This window comes from Juglans microcarpa x Juglans regia, chromosome 1S (genome assembly GCF_004785595.1).
Source record: "Juglans microcarpa x Juglans regia isolate MS1-56 chromosome 1S, Jm3101_v1.0, whole genome shotgun sequence".
In the NCBI taxonomy this organism is placed as follows: domain Eukaryota; kingdom Viridiplantae; phylum Streptophyta; class Magnoliopsida; order Fagales; family Juglandaceae; genus Juglans; species Juglans microcarpa x Juglans regia.
In genome coordinates, this window is record NC_054595.1 from 29915566 (window position 1) to 29938056 (window position 22491).

Below are 22491 nucleotides of genomic sequence, written 5' to 3' on the forward strand. Positions count from 1 at the left end.
ATATTGCATTGGGTGCCCGATCGAGCAAAGTCGAGGTGAATGGTCCAAGACAGATATTAAACGTATGCATAAACCTTCATTATTATGGCTGTTCTAATTAGGTGGGGCCAGCATGCATGCCAGCAAAGCTGTAACTTTATGTCCACGTCCACATACGATCGATGGAAAGCGACCATTCGGGCAGTCGTTGCACCTTCAAGACAGTGGCATTGTATTATGATCGCATAGATTCTTTTCGCTGAAGATTCGAAAAAGATCAGTATCCCACATTCAAACCAAGAATGATTCGTCCATGTCTATTGGGAAGAAGGAAGCCGGGGGGGGGGGGGGGGGGGGGGGGGTAGTGGGGTGCTGCCCTAGCATGTGCTGTAGCAAGGCTTCATCAGCAAGCACCTAGCCCATTTATTAAGGTCCATTGCCTTCCATCCCCATTCAAACATGCCCGATCTACGTACAGTACCATGTGATATCGAGTTGGAATATTGATGGCAACCTTAATTACCACTACACAAACATTCATTTAAGTCGACGCTGCATGCGTGTATTTTAATTTCATGAATATTGACTAATTAAATTAGACATACAACTAAAATATAAACAAATATGCAAACCTATATATATAGTTGGTAGAAAATTAGAGAAAAATATTGGTATTCGTCATGCATTTTACTGATGTGGATTAATAAATATTCATTTGTTTTCTAAATTAAGTATTTCTGGAAAGATTTCCAATCGATCCGCGAAACTGAAATTCAGCGAGAAAATTACATATAATTAACTGATCGGAAACGTTTTTAAAATTTTATTGCTTACGCCACTACATGCATGAGTAGTGTAAGCAAGATTTCAGAGTTCAAACTTCAATTAATGAACCAAAGACCAATATCGTACCATTCAAGAATGGCCGGGGCACCACACAAATTCTTTTAGCAGATCATGGCCTGCATAAATAATTCATCAAGTCATCATGCGAAAGTCCTAGCAGTCAGTTTTTTGGTACCAACATGGGCATCAAATATATATATATATATATATATATATATATATATATATATATCTCTCTTCACGATTATCTCTAAATTTCGGTACCATGCAGTGCACAAAAGTTTCCTCTCATGATCATCAGGAAAGCATGCATATATAATAATATTCCTCGACCATGCATAGATATAGGGATCGAGTCAAATAATTAAACAGCATTGACATACATGCACGAGTACGTACTCGATCACAATCGTTCGATTCATGCATGTGACGTTTATATATAGTACTAAATTAATGTTGTAAAAACTCATTAATTACAGCCAGGAGTACTACTTTATTAATTTACTTGTTCACCAAGCAAATTTAAATACCCAAGCTAGAAACTGAACTACTTCCTAAATTAACTATCCCTCGATATTCTCGATCTTTAATAGTGATGACGAGAACAAAGTCGATATTGACGATCATTAGCATGAAGTGAATAAGACAAATTTAGGACAGAGAGAAGATAGTGCGGTCGGTGCAAGTGGGGGTTCATATCAGTGCAAGCTAGCTAGCTAGCTTGGAGCCGCGCGCACGAGCCAAACATGATTTTCGCAATTAGAAAAAGGATTGTTTGGGTAATAACCCAAATTTATTTGTTTTGGCTATATTGCGGAATTAAGATTCTGATCAACTGATCATAGGATCAGTAGTAGATATGCTCCGTTATATTAGCTAGCTGGAGAAGCCTCAAACACATAGCCATGCAATTAAATTTCTAAATTTGTAATTAAAGAGTAGTAGTTTTGCCTACTTATACAAGGAGACCGACTGGTCCGCCTCCGCTATCCTAGCTGCAGCATAGTACTCTTTCTAGCTAGCTCCTCTTTCACAAGATATTATATATTATTTCTTCTACTTAGTTCCTTCAAGGTTCAAAAAATATCTCTGATCGATGGAAGCCTGCAAAGGTTATACCCAAGATGGCACCGTTGATCTTCGTGGCCGCCCTGTACTTGCTTCTAAAACTGGGAAATGGAAAGCCTGCGCTTTCCTTATTGGTAATACTTTATCATATATCAGTTTTTGCAAGCATTTCTTTTTATTTTGTCCTAGCTAAGCTTGTACATAAACTTCCGGCGGAATGCAAATGTACACACCTTTTAAAGACCCGGCTAGCTCATGATTTCCTGCAAAAACTATGTACAGCAAACTGTTTCATATATAATTAAGTTACTTACATGGGTACTAATATTGCATGGTAATATACGATAGTATATCTCACTTGCTAGATCGAAAGTTCTAGTAGTACTGTTCTATATAAAATGATCAAATGGTTTATATATGTATAGCTAGTAGTCTTCGTCTTAATTTGCTCAATGTTACAGGTTATGAGGCATTAGAGAGGATGGCCTTCAACGGAATAGCGTCCAACTTGGTGAATTACTTGACAACCCAACTTCATCAAGACACAGTTTCATCAGTAAGGGATGTGAATAACTGGTCCGGAGCTGTGTGGATTACACCAATTCTTGGTGCTTACATTGCAGATTCTTACGCGGGTCGCTTCTGGACTTTCACCGTCTCATCACTCATATACGTCATGGTAAATAATGATGATTTTGCCACTTATATGAATGTTTATCCGTTATATATTAAAGAAATATTCCAACTAACTAGAAAGAATTTTCCTAGCCATATTTTCAAGGAATCTTTCACTTGATTAGGATTTTATATATTCACCATCTTTATCTTCCAATCTGCAGGGAATTAATGCACCCCATGTGTTTGGACCATATCTTAATTAGGTTACCTACTCCAAAAGGCAGATATTAAGATTCATTGTTTTTGCACGGGGGACCATCCAAAGTCCTAACGCCAGTTGGATTTATTGGCTACTTGCTTGCTGTAGTCGATTAGAAGCTTTTGATTCAATATGCTAGCTAGCTAGGCCTCCACAATTTAATTTACACTAAAATATCGAGTGTTATTTGGTTCTACTCATTGATATATAGCTAGGGACCTAAATTTCATCAACAGAATCAACAAATGGTATTGAATTGGAAGTTGGGTTAGGCTTCACAAATGGATTAGCCTTCACAAAGACTAATCCAGGCATGCAATTTACATTAGTAGTATATTGTCACTTAATTGAAATTTCCCCATTATAGCTGAATTCGTAAGCAATATTGTAACTTCCAGCTGCATGATGAACAAGTGTGTCTTGTTTCTTGTAAAACTAGCTGATCATGCTTACTGGTATCTCAACAGGGGATGGTGCTTCTGACAACAGTAGTTTCACTCAAAAGCTTGAGGCCATCATGTACAAATGGAGTCTGCAACAAGGCCTCCACTTCAGAGATTTCCTTCTTCTACTTATCTCTCTACACTATAGCAATTGGGGCAGGTGGAACGAAGCCCAACATATCCACCTTTGGCGCAGACCAGTTTGATGATTTCAATCCCCATGAGAAAGAGCTCAAGGTTTCATTCTTCAACTGGTGGATGTTCAGCACTTTCTTAGGCGCTTTAGTTGCCACTCTTGGCCTTGTTTATATTCAAGACAATCTTGGATGGGGATTAGGCTATGGTATACCTACGGCCGGGCTTCTGCTGTCCCTATTTATTTTCTATATGGGGATCCCAATCTACAGACACAAAGTTAGGAAGACTAAAAGCCCTGCAAGGGACTTGATTCGAGTCCCTATTGCTGCCTTCAAAAATAGGAAGCTTCAACTACCTAACAACCCCTCAGAGCTTTATGAGTTTGAGCTGCAGCATCACACAAGCAGTGGCAAGAGACAGGTCCATCACACCACCATTTTCAGGTGAACTCTGTAAAATTGCTACTCCTTTTTTTTCAATTATTTAAAAATTAAGGTTCCGTTTATGATCCAACGCGCAGTGACCCTCGATTAATTGCCAATTTAGTTTTTGAAACGATAGAACTTGCCAGGTTGCTTGGGTACATGGAGCGTCATGAATGCTATAAATTTTTAATTGTCCAAGTAAGAACATTATTACTATCCCCCCACCCCCCCCAAAAAAAAAAAAAAAAAAAATGAAAAAGAAGAAGAAGATATATACCCTTACCTGTTAAGAATTTAATATAAATAATTAAATTTACCTCTTTTCATCGGTTTAAACTTTTGGGACAAGTGGTGATTTCACATGATATTATAACAGAGGTCCTGAATTTGAAACCTGACTCTATACTATACGCCATTTAATTAAATATTCTTTCCATCATGGAATCTAAGGACATCATGCGTTTAGTCCATACACCCCAAAGTCACTTTGGAACCTTAGTGCCAGGACTAGCGCCTGGTGGAACACCCAATTCATGTGCATATATAACTAGGAAATCTACTGTTTCAAAGAATAGTATGCATGGTGCTATATATGAGGATTTTGGTAGCCATTGGAAAATGATAATATGACTCATAAATATGCTATTTATATATTTTAATTTTTTTTAATGATTAAGAAAGTAACTATTTATGATTTTTTTCTTAATAATTAAGAATTTTTAAAAAATGCTTAAAACAAAAAACATTAAAAAAAAAAAAAACCATTTGCATTGATATGTATATTTGGGATGCACATTTGGTTTGCACCCTAACATTGTCATTTGTCATTCGAAGAAAGCTCCTCAAGCGCACCCTGTACACTGCTTCCTTTGCACGTCTTTGATGAATTGTCACAATCGATCTTTGTGTCAAGTTGTTTCTGATGAAGGATGCCTTATCGTGGGATGGCAGCGCTGAGTTGTGCATGCCCCCACCATTCCCAAATTCGAATAAATTGTAAAAGAAAAACCAATAATGATGGGCACCTATCCACAACTAAAATGTATCTCGTTTGCTTTCGCAGATCCACAATTAAAATGTATCTCGTTTGATTTTACAGATGAGATAAGATGAGTTAAAATAAAAATAAAAATTTAAATAAAATATTATTAGAATATATTTTTTTAATATTATTTTTATTTTAAAATTTGAAAAAATTAAATTATTTATTTTATTTTATGTGAGAATTTATAAAAAATTATAATGATTAGATGAGATAGAATGAAATAAGTTGAGATGAGTTGTGAAAATAAAAAAAGCTTTTGATTCAGTGAAAATAATCTATAGACTAATATATTTTTAATCAATAGAGTTAATTTGAAAGAATAAATTATGATGAAAAAAGTTATTTTACCTCTCCACTTTGTCCATTTCATTTGATTCAATGAAAAATCGAATAATAACGCTTGCGGGGAGACATGATGTGATAGACTAATATATTAATACTAATTAAGGTAATTTACAACTATATATTCCCTAGGTTCTTGGACAAGGCTGCAATAAAAGATGCCAGCTTGGACGCCTCAAGACCACCTTGCACAGTGACTCAGGTAGAAGGAGCGAAGCTAATTTTGGGGATGATACTGATATGGCTTGTAACACTAATTCCTAGCACGATTTGGGCACAAATCAACACTCTTTTTGTCAAACAAGGTACCACCTTAAATCGAAGCCTGAGCCCGAATTTCTGGATTCCAGCTGCCTCGCTGGGGAGCTTCGTGACTCTCTCCATGCTCATTTTTGTGCCCATGTATGACCGTTACTTTGTGCCATTTATGCGTCGGAGAACTGGAAATTCTAGGGGAATCACAATGCTTCAGAGGCTGGGCATTGGGTTTTTCATCCAAGTCATTGCCACTGGAGTTTCTTATGCTGTGGAAGTTAGGCGCATGCATGTCATAAGAGTGAACCACATAGTAGGTCCCAAGCAAATTGTTCCTATGAGCATATTTTGGCTCTTGCCCCAATACGTTCTACTAGGCATGGCGGATGTGTTCAATGCAATTGGGTTGCTAGAATTCTTCTATGATCAGTCTCCAGAGAACATGCAAAGTCTTGGGACAACGTTCTTCACAAGTGGGATTGGTGTTGGCAACTTTTTGAACAGCTTTCTGGTGACAATGGTGGATAAAATTACAGGAAGGAACGGGGGGAAGAGTTGGATAGGCAACAATTTGAATGACTGTCACTTGGATTACTATTACGTCTTCCTGCTGCTCATATCCATAATTAATTTAGGGGCCTTTCTGTGGGCATCAAGTAAATACGTTTACAAGAAGGAGATCACAGAAGCGAAGGAGGGTTGTCTTCAAATGGAGGGCAGAGTCTTAGATATATCTCCTCTGGGGTTACAGGTATAAGCAGGCCGGTGCATGATCGTTAGGATGTATGAGCATAATAATATATGCTAGCAACTCCTGTCAGATGTGTGTGTGTGTAATAATATTGATCTATTTGCAACCAGCTGGACCATTGTTTTCTTTTTCAGTCTACTAATTCGAATATTATATATTAATCTATATGTTAAGCCAACTTGGTATTGGTGTGATCTAAATCTGTGTTTATGTGTGTGAGACTTGGTTCTTGTTTGGAAAACAGATTTCATCTCATCTCTTATATATCTCAAAATTTTTTATAATTTTTTCCCCAAACACCCATCAATTAATTTCTAATTTTTTAATTTTTTTATTTAACCATTATAACTTTTTCAAACTTTTAAATAAAACATAAAAAATAATAATTATTTTTTCAAATTTCAAAACAAAATTTATATGATGATAATATTAACTTTATAATATTTTTTATTAAAAATTTCTCTCGTTTTTCAAAATCTAATAAAATATATTAATTCAAATTATTTCATTACTATTCACAAAATTCTCATCTCATCTCATCTCATTCTCCACACACACACATATATATATATATATAGTTTTTTTTCCTGGTTAGCAGAGAGTTTAAATTACTGAATATTCCTAGACTGGCTACGTATTCTTCATACATTACTCGGAATTTGAAAGGATGACCTTGAACCGTTACTAGTTTATAGTTCAAATTAAATTGCCAATTTTTATAGTTTAGATCGAAATCAATAATTCAGGAGTGATGAATATAATTTTCTCGTTATAATTTTTAATTTCTGCTTCGATGCATGGGACTCGAAACTTTGGCCGACGTTACAGGGCTAATCACTCTATTTTAAATATTGCAGGCAATTATAAATAATTTTAGAGTCGAATATCCCTCCTAAACTATAATATTGTCATAAGCATGTCTATTTTGAAAAGAGTAGTGCTACATATACTACTCACACTTTTACTTATATTTTTATTTACAAGATTTATTCTATTAGTTTTCTTTTAAAATTCAAATTTCATGATTTTTAACTAATCAAGAATTGATATGTGGATAAATAAATTTTCTGCAAGTTTTTCTTAAATATATTTAACATTTTTCTTTTAAAAAATATAAACTAATTAATTATTGGAAATTCGAGAATTAATCTATCAGAATTTGCTTACAAATAAGAATATTCAATGTACTTTAAACTAGATATACTTCAAATGCAAGGCAAAAATGGACATGGCGGCCTTCTTCATGGTGAAGCTCTGAATATGATCTTGGACGTGGTGGTAATCAATTACTTAACAAGACAACATCTTAATTTCGAAAGGTAAAGTTAATTCTCTAATAACCAATTGGATTTAGGTACTATATACGCGATTTTCTTATCATAATTAAAGATTGATTAGGCCATGATTAGACTATTATTTTAGAGTACTTTGTGGAAAAAGAATGAGGTCCTCTAGAATTTTATGATCTCGAGGGTTAAAGAAATTGCCAAATTAGACTAATATCAATTATTAAAGGTTTAACTATTGATTTGAAAGTTATAAAATTGTTAGATACTAATTTGGTTAACCCTCGTGACTATAACAAATTGAGTTAATCTTTATGATTATAATTTGATTATATATTAATTTGATTAACCCTCGAGACTATAAAAAATTGGGTGAATGGGTTAATCCTCTAAAAATTGGGTGATTATAACATTGACTTAATTGGGAATGCAAAATTCGGTTAGCGCCGGCCACTTGGATGCATGCAATATATGACAATTAGTTCAACCATTGCGTGGTAAAGGAAGTAAATTAGCGGATCAGGGATGTCAGAAACAACAAACTTGACTCAGTATTTGATCTCTGTCTACACTATTTTGAAAAAAGCCCCTATCAAATTAGATCCCCATTAGACAAATCTTTGTTTGTTGGCCTAGATCGATCTGATTCGTTGTTCTTATTACTTATTAATATATATATATATATATACACATACGTACGCTTGTTACTTCCAAGGCACTATTCACTTCCAGTAACTAGAAGTATGTAGGCAGGGATTTATACAAGCTAGGGTGGTTCTACGGCCATGGCTGGACCTCGTGTTTTTTTTTTTTAATTTTTTTTATGTACATTTTTTAACATTTTTTTAATAATTTTTAAAAAATAAAAAATTCACAATATTATTAAAAAATACTTCTTTAATCACAAAGTAAAAGAAAAATAAAAAAAATTCAAACAGAAGCCCAGCTAGTAGACTAATATTTTCCTTTATAGATCAAAGGCCTAAGGAAAAGGCAGCTGCTTATTCGACAACATGATAACTACTCTCGAAGACTAATTATATAACACCTCGTATTTTAGTGTATTTTTATTGAAGAATTATTTTTGATAATTTAAAAATTTATTCTCTTGTTTTAAAATTTTCAGATTTTTTAGTGGATTTAATTTTATGATTTTTAATTTGTGAAAAATTAATTTTTTTATGTTTTCTTAATATTTATTATTGTTATGCATTTAAATTTTTCTTTATTTTAAATTAATTGATGGCTGGATTCAATTATTGTATTTTCATTTTATCATTACGTTTAAATTATTTTAATTGACTTGCTGTTTTAAAATCTTTTTCGTTCGATCAATTTCGTGACCCAAGATGTGAGGATTGGACCTCATTTATTTTCCTCAATTTTCCATTTTCCTTTTTCTTTTCCCTTCCTTTTTTTTTCTTCTTCATTTCTTCTCTCTCTCTCTCTCTCTCCTCTCCCGTGCGGCCTCTCCCCTTTCTCCCCCGTGCGTTTCCTTCTTCTCCCCAGCCCGTCGCCGCCGCGCCGCTGTGGCCGGCACCGCCCACCCCTTCACCTCCCCCTCCCTCCGACGACCACCCCCTTCCAACCTCAGCCTCCCTCGCGTCGCTGTTAGCCTCCACGAGCTCCTCAAAGCCGCGGCGTTCTCTTCGCTCCAGCACCGCCGTCGCGCTACCTTCGGCCACCATCTCTTCACTACTTCATCCTCGACCTCCTAGCAACCTAACCCACCCATCCCCAGTTCCGATCCGCCACCGGTGAAGCTCCACCATCCTCATTTCCGTTTTGGGCTTTTTTGGTTTAAAACTGCCCTCTACGCGGCCACCCACGGCAAACCACCACCACCACTAGCTTCACCGACATCCCTAAGCCCCAACCTATCAATTTCAGGTCTTGATTTGTCTCCGTTCAAAAGTGAGTTTTTGAGACCTACGGCCACAATGTATTTTACACTGTTACGTTGTCGTGCCGTCACTTCTAGCACCTCCGTGATCTTTCAAAAATTATATTATAGCATTGTAAGTATTTCTCAAATAACTTTTGAGATTTAAATGTATTTTTACGCTAATTCATATTTACTGTGAACTGGTTGGTTATGCTGGACTGAGTCCGAGGAGTAAGGGGGTTGGTTGGATTGGATTATGGAGTTGTTTGTGTGATTGGTTTATGATGTAAGATTTATTGGCGGTTTCGGATTTAAATATTGATGTTTTGAGTTTTGACGTTGGTTACGGTGGATATTGATGATTTTTGAAAGTGATGATATATTTTGGGATTATGAGGGTTTTAAGTTTTGAGGAATTAAAATAGATTATTTTAGAAGCTTAGGCTTAAATATCGAAATCTGTGAATGATTGAAAACTTACGGAAATTACGTGATTATTTTTATAGGTAACGATTTATAGTCGACTCGACATTTTTGAGGAAAATTCTGGAAAAGCTAAGTTGTCCAGGTGAGTGGGGTTCCTATGCTAGATTTGCATAAAAAGAAATGATCTGAGGTTGGTTTGTAAAAATATGCATGTGGTTTTAAAAAGAAAAAGTGAAAACCAACCTCAGTATATGTTTTGCATTCACTCATGAGATACGTATGAAAGAGAAAAGAATTGTTTCTGACATGAAATATGTAGACATGAACAATATTTGACATGTTTATGAAATATGCAAATAAGTGAATATGATATTATTGAGATTTTTATGCATGTGGTATAAAATGATTTGGATCTGTTTTTGATCAAATGAAAATGATATGAATATATTTCGCATGTGTTTTGATATGATGTGAATATGATAAAACTTTGACATACTTATCTGTTCTAAATCTGATTCTGAATATGGTTCTGATACGATGATACTGGTTCACGTGATATGGTTGGTACCAACATGATATAATATGATATGAGTGCACCCACTTTAGAAACAAAGTGGTCTTTTACGTGTTCTTTCCTGTGTGCATACTCGGGACTCCGAGATTGGAAAAGGGGAAGTTCACCATATGATACTGCCTGGTTTTGCCACCGGGGATAGCACAACCCTATCACAGGGGTTAAACATGGTACATGATATGATACGATATGACATGATATGATAAGATGAATATGTTCAGTTATGTTATGTCAAATCGTTTTTGAATATGAAACGGATATTTAAATATAAACTGTTGGTTTTTCGAATATGAAAATGGTTTTCGAATACTAAAAAAGGTATTTGATTATGAAATGGATATTTGAATATGAACAGTTGGTTGTTGAACATGACAATGGTCTTTAAATATGAATAGTTAATTTTTTAGTCTGAAAAGTCTGAAGAGTCGCTCTGATTTTCTGATAACACGTTTCTGAGATCTGCATATAAAAATGAAATGTTTTATTTCTGCATACAAAATTTTCTATAAAGGCTCATGTTTACATACTAATATATGTTCTCTACTTACTGAGTTGTTGATAGCTCACCCCCTCTTATCTCCAATATTTTCAGATGATTTTTGGATATTTCAGTTGAGGATAAGGACCATGAAGAATTGGGTGAGATGACTTAAGAATAGTGGATTGAGAATAGAAAGCTTTCGATGAATATTGATGATTTTTGATAATTATATTGTTGAAATGTGAGTTTAAGTGACATGTAGAGAAATTGGTAATTTTTGAGGTTACTGTATTGAGGATTTTATATACAAGTATGCGTGGTTAATTAAATTTGAAGTGTTTACATTGGATTTGGAGCTTTTAAAAGAGTATTAGCAATGTTGGAGTTGATTATCAGGTAATTTCAGTTAACTCTCCGGACCTTCGGGGACGGGGCGTTACAAATTAGTTCTTACTACTTTAATTTTCTTTCATTTTTTTAATCAGGCAACCAGTTAACCGGTAACTAGTTTCCTTTAATTAATTGACTTGAACTAGCAAAGATCAATAATATATATGAATATTCATAGCTATATATTAGTGTTTCCAATCAATTTTTTTCTTTTAAGATCAAGTCTCGAATATCTATATATATATATATATAAATATATATTCATTATTAATGCTGTATATAATTCTAGGACGTGTAACTAAGGTTTTTTAGATCAAATAGCATAAGTCTAATATTCAAATGAAAGAATCAGATTCAAATCCCCCACTTCCAGTATAAAAAAAGTTTTAAAACGTGTAAATTTTATATAATTTTAAACTTTTATATTTTAGTTATGAAAATATTATTTTTCTTTATTTATTATAGTTTTTTATAATTATATTTTTTAAAATTAATTTGATTAAAAAGTGTATATATTTTATTTTATTTGTTAAAATATTGTTATAGAATTTTCATAAGGGGTTGATCACAGGGAGACTTGATATATGTATGATCTTTTTATGACAGTCCGAGAGATACAGAAAAACAAAAGCAAAAACAAAAAAACACAAAAAATTGGAAATCTCTTTGTGTTGCATCTTTTCTTAATATGATCAATCCCTAATTTCTATTAATTAACTAGCCGTCGAGATAATTTTTATTCTGTCCGGCATAAATTGGTTAGTTTTATCATCGATTTTTATAGCTGGTAGAGGTCGTGGTCGGTGTCGGCAAGCTCTGAATGAGCATTATATATATATATATATATATACATATATTATAGAATACTCTATTCTAAGACTTATACATTACATGCACATATATATATATATATATATATATATAAATATATCAATCAGACATTAATTAGCTAGGTAGGCCACTTCAATGTTCATGATTCGATTAGGATAAGAAAATTTAGATTGACGAAGCACTCATGGAAGAACAAACGGAGGAGAGAGGCACCCATTCGGGCTTCCTTCGATATTGCAGACTGCACAGTGGATTTCGCAGTGGAAAAGAGCTTTGGACAAGAGCTGGAATAAAAATTAGTTGAAATCTGAGCATTGATATTGCTACCCATGAATAACAAAACGAACAATATATATCATGTGTGTGTGTGTCTTCTTATATGTGAGTTTGGCCATGCCGGTTCTAAAGTCCTTCACTAAATTATTAGGCGATTTCTGAGTTGAAGTGGCAGGCATGTTACTATATATTTATACAGTACTGCTATATACCACCGGGTGTAACCCCGCCGCGGCCTCGCGGCTGACGTGGCAACTGCCACGTCAGTCGATTAAAAAAAAAAAGATCAAAATCTAGAAACAAGACCAAACGCGGGAAGAGGAATTTCATTTTCACTACGTTTGAAGAAACCAGAGCCCCAAACCATTCTCTAGCTGCGTGTGATCTGAGATCCCTCCCACGGTCTTCTCTGCTCGATTTGAAGACTAATTTTCATCTGTATTTTTGGGTAAGAGTTCTTCATCTGTTTGTTGTTGGGTTTTTATTTTCCTGGGTTGAGGTCTCTGCCGTTCTCTTTGGATTGCTGAAGTCCTTTTTGTTTGTATGTGAAAAATCTGTGCTTAAGAATCTGTTGGTGTATGAACCCCATTAAAGCATGTTTGTCTTCATCGTTACTTGTATGTTGTAGCGCTTCAAACCTGAAAGCTACCCTAATTTAATTTAATAAATTTAATAAATGAATGAATCCCAGTAATGGTTACCTCACTTGATCAGTACAGCCTATTTTGATTTAATAATCCCAGAAGAAAAAGGGTCTCATTTGAAATTAAGTTGGAATGTTATTTGGAGATTGTCATTTTGAGGAGTAGGGTCTCATTCGTACACGGCAGCAAGCAAATGATGCATTAAAAGCAATGAATGGAGAGATAACAATTTAGGAGTACAAACAATAAGTAAATCTGAAACTAACTTTGTATTATTTTCAGAATTTTGCTTATGTTTTTGTGGGTGAATGAGGCATGTGTCCACTGTCCATGGTGTTCTATTTGGTGGCAGCAGCATTTTGTATATTTTGCATAAAAGATATGTTTTTCCTAATTTTATGCAAGTTTGTTTCTCTCCCCTTAAAAAATCTTTCTCCATTTAGTCAAAGTAATTTATTTTTGAGATGTAACCCAAGTACACAGGAGGCATATCTCTTTTGTATACTTCATTAATCAACAATCAATAAAGTTCACATTTGCTTATCGGGAAAAGAAATTATTAATCAACAAGAAATTGCTATGAATTTCTCTTTGTAATTTCCTTATGAAAAAAAAAAATCATGATGATGTAGTAGAATATAGTTGTAACCAATTAGACTTCAAGTTGAGGATCCATCCCACAAGATGCTTTCAAAATTAAAGAATATAGTAAATTCTATCTAGAGTCCTGTTTCATTCTTTCATAATTGTAATTGTAATGATGAAATCTAGACTGTGAGACACCATTGAGGAATTGCGGCATTCATTGCAACCAAAAGAGAGTGTTTTCAAGGCTTTGCAACAATCGCTATTGGAGAAGGAATAGGTATGCATATCATGGAAATTTTTGGAAAAGTTTTTGCTTTCCCAGATGTATAATCCTCTGCATGTTCATGTGTGTTTATTCATGTGGATATATCTGCTATGTAATGTTTCTATTTAAGGACTTTGTTGGATATGTACCTTGGCTACTTTTCTTTTTTGGACCAAATAATAGAACCTCAGGTATTTCTTCAATTTATGTGCTAGTGCTTTATACTACCTCGGGTATATCTTCAATTTAGGTGCTAGTGCTTTAAAAAAAAGAGCCACTGTAATGATTGGAACTCTACAAAGCATAATGGTGTAGTGCTAGTGCTAGTGCTAGTTGTCCTCTAAGTTCAGCGACCATGCCATGGCCTTTAGGACTACTTCAGTCATCATTTCCATCTTGACAGTATAATCCTGTAGAATTTATCTGTATTGTCTGTGAGCTATTAAGTTAGATTATTATACATGCATCAATCTTTGAGCATGCCCTTTTAATCTTTTGCGCAAGAATATAATCTGAATAATTGTTAGTTTCAACACCCATAAATACTTTTGCATGATAGTTTAATTTTTTTCCAGCTATAAAAACCCACATGTTGAATGTCAATTGGCTGTCTTGATAGTTTATACTAATTTTCAGAATGGAAAACCGGAAAGAATAGCCAAGTATGCAGACATTATCTAGCTCAAATCCCCCATCCGAGGTATGTATGTTATATGATTTAATATATCAACAACATTTGTATTGTTGACTCGATATTTTTTCCCAAAATACATCAATAACGATATCTAATAACATGTTAGGCCATACCATCAACGGCACCAAACATTCCAAATTACATGCCTGGTTATTTTGGACCAGTGCCTACATGGTCACCGACTTTTATACCATATCCAGTTGGCAACCCATTTCAACATATCATGGAACCTCCTACTCTTATCAGCAATACAAGCTCCGCCACAAGCAGAGTAGTTGGTTCAGAGGATAATAGACCTGATGGTGGGGAAACTTCAGCGCCATGTGGATCTCCACGAGCTGAAGAATGTACTGAGCATAAACCAAGTCCTACGGAACCTGATCATGATGATACAATTGAGGAGCCAAAGTCGGGAATGGAGTTTAATTCCTTTGAAGATTTATTAAGTTATTATAAGGAATATGGTAAGAAATGTGGGTTTGGGGTGATGACAAAACGGACCGAGAGGGGAGAAGATGAGTCTGTTAGATATGTCACCCTTGCTTGTGCTCGCGGTGGGAAGGCCCGGAATAGGACGTTGAATGTTGCTAACCCACGGCCGGCAGGGAAAACTGAATGTAAGGCAAAGATTAACGCCTTAAGGCAAGATGGTGTGCTTCGGTTGACGACAGTACATAATATCCATAACCACGGCCTCAGTCCAAAGAAATCTCGCTTTTTCCGATGTAATAGAGAAGTTAGTGATGCTGTAAAAAGGGTCCTCGATACAAATGATTTGGCTGGCATCCGAACAAATAAGAGTTACGGATCTCTTGTTGTTGGCGCGGGTGGATTCGAGAACCTCCCATTTTTGGAAAAGGATTGTCGTAATTATATTGACAAGGCCAGACATTTACGACTTGGAGCAGGTGGTGCTGGAGCGCTCCGAGATTACTTTTTACAGATGCAGTACAAAAATCCTGGGTTCTTTTATATGATGGATATAGATGATGAGGGGAGGTTAAAGAACGTCTTCTGGGCAGACCCCCGTAGTAGAGCAGCGTACCAAGATTTTGGTGACGTGGTCACATTCGACACCACGTACCTAACCAATCGATATGGGATGCCCTTTGCACCATTTGTTGGTGTAAACCACCATGGACAGTCAATTTTGTTGGGGGCAGGCCTGATTTCCAGTGAGGATACCGAGACCTTTGTGTGGTTATTCGAGACATGGTTGCAATGCATGGATGGTATCGCTCCGAAGGCTATTATCACTGTTCAGGATAGAGCGATGAAAAATGCGATCGCTCTTGTTTTCCCAAAAACCCGGCATAGATTTTGTCTTTGGCATATACTAAAGAAAGTCCCCGAGAAGCTTGGCTCATATAGTTTGTACAAAACTGGGATGAAAAATGCATTGATGAAATGTGTCTATGACACCCAACTTGTTGATGAGTTTGAGAAATGTTGGGATCAGTTGATTAACACTTATAACTTACATGAGAATGCGTGGTTGCAAAGCCTATATGTTGAGCGTGAACATTGGGTACCGGCATATCTGAAGGAGTGTTTTTGGGCTGGAATGAGTACAACGCAGCGAAGCGAGAGCATGAATGCATTTTTTGATGGTTATGTTCATACTAGGACAAACTTGAAGGAGTTTGTAGACCAATTTGATAATGCCTTGAAAAAAAGATTGAGAATGAAAATCTTGCGGACTTCCAGTCATTTAATGCCACAATCCCCTGCATATCTAGATCTCCGATTGAAAAGAGGTTTCAAGAGTTGTACACGAATGTAAAATTTAAGGAAGTTCAGCAGCAAGTCAACGGCATCATTGACTTGAATCCAAAGTTATATAAAAGTGATGGTGCAGTAAAAATATATATGGTAGAGGATGAAATTTGTTTGGAAGAGTTCACTAAGCCGGTTACCCATTTTGTGAACTTTAGTGGCGAAGATGCAGTTGCAAAGTGCTCTTGTGGATTATTTGAGATGAGGGGGATATTGTGTCGGCATATTTTGGCCGTATTCAGGTGTAACGATATTAAATTTTTGCCAGAAATGTACATTTTAGATCGATGGAGGAAAGATATTAAAAGGCGGTACACATTAATCCACAGTAGCTATGATGGAGGGGAACAACGGGCAGATTGTAATAGATATTCAAGTCTTTTAAATATCTGTTATCAGATGATTACTCTCGCATCAGCTTCGAGAGAGCATACTGAGGATGCGAGTACTAAGTTATATGCAATGATTGATTTGTATCGTACCAATCAAGAACTCCCATCGATGACTCAAATTAGTTCCAATGTTGATAGTACGGTTGGTGGTTCTAGGGAAGTACGTAGTCCGCGTGTTGTGCGAGGTAAAGGCAGACCTCCATCTCTAAGGAAAGCATCCAGGATGGAAATAGACATGCGAAAAGCTAAAGCAAAGACCAAGAAAGCACCAGCAAAAGGGAAGCGTAAAGAGGTGATGATATTTTCATAGCTGCTTTTTATTTATATTTTGTTGACGAAGAAAATGAGTTAATGTAATTTTGTTTCTTAAATAATTATTAGCGGGATGGAGGAGATATCCAAGTCGCGGATAGAGGAGATACACCAATCGTAGAAGTATGCAGGAATTTATTTGGCCCTTCTGAGATGGTATATTAATAAACTTATATATAAACTTATTACAAATTTTCATTATTTCGCTATATATTTACGTTTGATTTCTAGCAGGCTGTTCCAGAAAGAGAAAGCGTGGCTATAGATGTTACTGGAACCCAACCCCGAGAGCACTTTGTGATGCAGAGTCAAGAAAGTGTAAGTGGTTCATAGCTTTTTTTTCAAGTTTATAGATGTTACCTGAAAAATATATTTTGTTGTTTATTATTTACAGATTCAATTTGGATTAGATAGATCACAACCGTTGCAATAATGGGTTTGTTGTAAAACATTTTGTGTATTGAATGTATTGTAGGGGTTCTTTTTTTTATTGAATGTATTTGAGGGAGGGACTTTGTTGTAACCATGGATTGAATATATTTTGTGTGTATTTGATGGACTTTGTTGTTATGGTTGGGTTGGAGGAACTTTGTTGTGTATTGGATATATTTTGTGTATTTGATAGACTTTGTTGTTATGGTTGGGTTGGAGGAAATTTGTTGTGTATTTTGGATATTATGTGTATATTTCAGGGACTTTGTTGTAAATGTTGGGTTGGAGGAAATTTGTTATGTATTTTGGATATTATGTGTATATTTTGAGGGACTTTGTTGTAAATGTTAGGTTGGAGGAAATTGTTGTGTAGTTCATATATTTTGTGTATTTGAGGGAGGGACTTTGTTGTAAATGTTGGGTTGGAGGAAATTTGTTGTGTATTTCATATATTTTGTACTAAAGAATTCATGATGAGTAAAGCATTGCAGAAAAATCTATATAAGCTTGAGTGGTTACCATTTTCTTTTCTTTTGTTATACTCTTGTTATGGACACAATGGTGTTGAACATTAAGGAGTATGTAGTACTACTGTTAAGGAGCATTGTTATTATTATTATATTATTTTTTAATCTCATGTCGTGGCCTGCAGAAATACAGCCAACTGATATGCTAAATCCATTAACATTGGTGCAGCATATTCTCTTGTATATAGGATTTGATGGAGTTGAAACCCATTATTATCCTTAGAGGCCGTATGTTTTATCTTTGGTGTGGTGTCAGCTTGGCTCATATTATTATTAGAGGCCGTATGTTTTATGATGGTGTGGTGTCTGCTTGTAAACTGCATTTTCTTAATTAGATAAATGTGCAGACGACCTTGCTTGTGCTAACGGTATGCTAAAACCTCAAAAGAAAACGTAAACTATCTCCACTGGTTATATTATTCACACAGGGTTTACATGCAACATGTTCACATTCAGGTATAGAGAAAAGCATTCTCAATACCTTGGAAACAATCCCCTGCTTGTGTTCTGTTAACAATCTCTTGGAAAGTTCTCAAGTCATATATACATAACAATATCAAATACAAAACAAAAATAGAGAAAACAACTCCAAATGCATTTTTGAAGCAATCTGTGTCAATAAGCATTCTCAACCAAAAAGCATTCTAAAATAGAGAAGTGGATTATTTCTGAAGCAATCTGTCCAAATGCATTACTGAAGCATTCTGAACCAATCAGTATTCAAAAATGAAAAACCAAAAACATTACTTCAGCATTCTGAACCAATAAGCATTTTGAACCAAACAATGGAGAAAACAACTCCAAACAGTGTTGCTTTATCCATTCCCATATAACTGAACTTAATTTATTTACATAAAGTACAAAATCCAATACTTAGATACTAACACTAGGCAGCAATTAAATTACTTATAAACTACCAAGTAAAATGCAACGACAAATAAAAAATTCCAAAACACCCGATGTAGTGTCCGTCCCCGCCTCATTACAGTTTCTTGTTCCAGAAGCACCTTCTCTCTTGTGGATACCACTATCTCTCTATTCAATACCACCAGCTCTCTCTTCTCGATTTCATCCACTCTTTTACGGAGCTCAGTCTTCATCTTTTCCACATCGTCCAGCATCTTCTCGACCTCCTTCTCCCTCCTTAACAGATCATTATTTCTTTCTTGAAGATGGAACTCAATCTCTTGATTACTATCTGCCCACTTGAAAAATTTACAATATGGTAATCCCTGGAAAATGCAAATTCACAAATGTTACATGTTGAACATAGTCATCAATATAATTTACAAATGTTGTAACTACAACTAATGTAGTTATTACCTCTGTATTGTACTTTAGACACCCTAAGAAGGGTCGTCCTGGATTTCTTGGAGTACTTGAATATCTCAATGTCGCATCGACCTTACAAAAGCAATGTGCTTGTCCCAAAGTACGTTTTGCAAATGATGAAGAAGACATTGATGATGACGACGACGACATTCTAACATGATGTTTTATAAAGTGTAAAAAGAAGTTTCAACCAAAGAGAGTGAGCTGCCACTTGACAGCAATGTGGAAATGCATGGCTTAAAAGAGAAGCTGCACTGCAGCAGGACACTCACAGTGGCAGTACAACCTATTCACAGTAGCACTACATGGCAGATGAATGGATTGATAACACTATTTTTCCTTCACTCTACTACTCATTTTGTTCAAACCTCTCACAGAATGCAGCATGTAATGGAAATGGACATACTGATATGAAAAGTTTCAACCAAAGAGAGTGAGCTGCCACTTGACAGCAATGTGGAAATGCATGGCTTAAAAGAGAAGCTACACTGCAGCAGGACACTCACAGTGGCAGTACAACCTATTCACAGCAGCACTACATGACAGATGAATTGATAACACCATCACAGATGATGACACTATAAACCAACACAAGCATAACACCATCAACCTCTAATTATATAATTAAATTACAAACAACACCACCACTTGAGAACAAGCACTTGCTTCCAGAATATCCTTACCCACGAAATTCATAAACTCAGAACAACAATACGAAACAAAAACCTCAAACAAATTAGGAAACCACGAATCAGTTTCTCTTCATAAAAGAGAAACTCACAATACTATCATAATACGATAAAATCCCAGATATAGAAACTGTCAATCTACAATAGAATGATGTAGATATCAAAATCGGGAAAATGCAACCTTACCTGGGAGCCAAACTGTGTTGCTAGTGGAAGTGAGGGTATGGGTTACGTTTCGGGTTAGGGTTTCGGGTTGGGGGTAGGGTTTCGGGTTGGGGTTAGGGTTTGGGGTTGGGGTTAGGGTTAGGGTTTCGGGTTGGGGTTGGGGTTAGGGTTTCGGGTTAGGGTTTCGGGTTGGGGTTGGGGTGAGGGTTTCGGGTTGGGGGTGGGCTTCGGGTTAGGGTTAGGGTTTCGATTTAGGGTTAGGGTTGGGGTGAGGGTTTCGGGTTGGGGGTGGGTTTCGGGTTAGGGTTAGGGTTTCGATTTAGGGTTAGGATTTCAGGTTGGGGTTAGGGTTTCGTTTGTTCGTGGGAAGGGGATCGAAAGGTGGGTGGAGAAGACGAAGGGTCAGACCAGGCTTCGTGGAGAAGACGAAGAGATGTGTCTGAAAACCCAGTGAGACGATTTCAAGGGATGTGAATGGAACCACAGCGATGAATCACGAAGAAGAAATCAAGAAAGACTTGGCTTCGTAGCGACGACGAAGAGAAATGAAGAGATTTCTCTTCGTGCTTCGTGGGATTTCGTGGGTTGATGGAAATCTAGCTTTCGTGGGTCGTTGCTTCGTTGCGAAGACGAAATCTACGTTTATTCTCAGAGGAAGACGAAATCTAGGGGAGAAATTAGGGCTTGGTGCAGATGAAAGTCAGAATCGTGGAAGAGAGTGTTTATTTCTCTTTCGAGAAAGTGTGGGTTTGAAATGAAACCAGGAAGACTGAACGAGGGAGACGAGGACCCCGTTGAAGACCCGTGCCCAAAAAAACTTAAACCGAAAACGACACCGTTGTATTTTGCCACGTTGGATGCGAGGCCGCGGCGAGGATGCGAGGCCGGTTTCCCCAGCATTTTCCATATTTATATGTAGATCAAAGAAATAGCAAGCACGTACTCGATTAATGAACTCTGTGATCAAGTAGCTAGCTAGTGTTGAAAAAGAGATCAAAGCTTTATTGCAACGCTCACATTCATGCTCCTTGCATTTTACTTCAATTTAGAGTAGAATAATGCTAGATACAATTCTAGGGCATACAAATTTCATATTTTTTTTTAAAAAAAAAAGTAGGGTCTAGTACTATTAAAAACTAATTTTCTCAAGTGGATCTCAGATTTATCTTTTTTTTTTTTTTCAAATAAAGTGTACGGATCTTGCATATTTCAGAACTCAATTTTGATAATCAAAATAACTAATGATTGACCTTGACTTTTGAGAATCGTAGTTTTGCATGCAAATTTGTAAATGTGAAGTTTTAAATTAGTCTGAAGAAGCACCAATCACGAGATAATAAGTAATGATGCACACACAATATTTTTCACAACGTATAGTTGTAAAGTGATGTAAAATTAAGATATTTTAATATCGCTTACATAATAATAAAAGTTTGCTATTCATCATCTCATGTATCATATATTATACTTATTTTTATTTTTTTAAGTTTTATTCTTTATAAACTAATTAAATTTTTCTACTCATCAATATTATTATCTATATACTACATGTTTGGTAAGAAAAAAATAATAAATAAAAAAACTATATATAATATGCGGTGTGAATACGTTGAATAGAATTTTTCTAACCGTAAACCAACATGATCGCGAGCGGGGAGCCCATATAATAAAAAGAAAAAAAATGTTGGGGAAATCAACACAGCGGAAGGGATAAAAACGGTAATAAAAAGAGTACAATCTACGCACGACACCAAGAATTTAACGTGGTTCGGCAACTGCCTACATCCACAGAAAAGAGCTTCACTATTAAATAGTGGTACACAAGAAAATATTACAGAGGAGGAGGATTACACTCCACTCAACTCAACTCTCCTTTTTTTTTTTCTCCGAGCTCTCCAGGCTCTCTCTCTTTTCTCTTCTCTTCCTTGGGTGTATTTGAGACTCTCGCCAGAAACCTCAATTTATAGATGCATTGCTTTACGTATGAATGCATTTATTGTTGCATTCAATGGACAGTTGAGAGTTGGGCGTTGGAGGTTGAGCAGCAAGCAGCCATTGTGGACTGCTTGCTTGGGCAGGGATTTCAACAAAAAAAGGGGCCCCGTTTTGGCTGCGATTAACATCATGTCTCTGTGATCCTGCACGTTCCGAAATTAATTATGGCATGATCCTGCATACGTACGAGTTCATAACAACTCTCTCTCACTCGAGTTGATGTAAATTAAACTTTTTATTAATAGTAATGAATTAAGATGATAGAATAAATTTTATAAAATTTATCTAAGATAAGTTTAAATGTATTTAAATATTAAGATAAATTAAAATATATTTATAAAAAATTAAAAAAAAGTTATGGA

The 22491-nt window shown here is 35.7% G+C and overlaps 3 protein-coding genes and 1 long non-coding RNA gene across 4 annotated transcripts; 3 read left to right on the forward strand and 1 right to left on the reverse strand.

The window, feature by feature from the left end:
* The first annotated feature begins 1719 nt into the window (after positions 1-1719).
* On the forward strand, positions 1720-6344 carry LOC121246848 (protein NRT1/ PTR FAMILY 5.1). Its single transcript, XM_041145149.1, has 4 exons — positions 1720-2027; positions 2355-2572; positions 3238-3794; positions 5296-6344. The coding sequence occupies exons 1-4, from the start codon at positions 1922-1924 to the stop codon at positions 6173-6175; spliced, it is 1761 nt and encodes a 586-aa protein (XP_041001083.1). The 5' UTR covers positions 1720-1921; the 3' UTR covers positions 6176-6344.
* Positions 6345-14651: 8307 nt separating this feature from the next.
* LOC121247495 (protein FAR1-RELATED SEQUENCE 5-like) lies at positions 14652-16292 on the forward strand. The gene has a single exon (XM_041145830.1). The coding sequence runs from the start codon at positions 14652-14654 to the stop codon at positions 16290-16292; it is 1641 nt and encodes a 546-aa protein (XP_041001764.1).
* A 643-nt stretch (positions 16293-16935) lies between these two features.
* Positions 16936-17630, forward strand: LOC121247813. Its single transcript, XR_005937293.1, has 3 exons — positions 16936-17145; positions 17224-17307; positions 17384-17630. It is a non-coding gene; the product is annotated as an uncharacterized LOC121247813 (long non-coding RNA).
* A 1153-nt stretch (positions 17631-18783) lies between these two features.
* Positions 18784-19412, reverse strand: LOC121247561. The gene is made up of 2 exons (XM_041145922.1): positions 19272-19412; positions 18784-19180 (listed from the first exon to the last, which is right to left on the reverse strand). Exons 1-2 carry the CDS (start codon positions 19407-19409, stop codon positions 18851-18853), a joined length of 468 nt encoding a protein of 155 aa, XP_041001856.1. The 5' UTR covers positions 19410-19412; the 3' UTR covers positions 18784-18850.
* Between the last annotated feature and the right edge of the window lie 3079 nt (positions 19413-22491).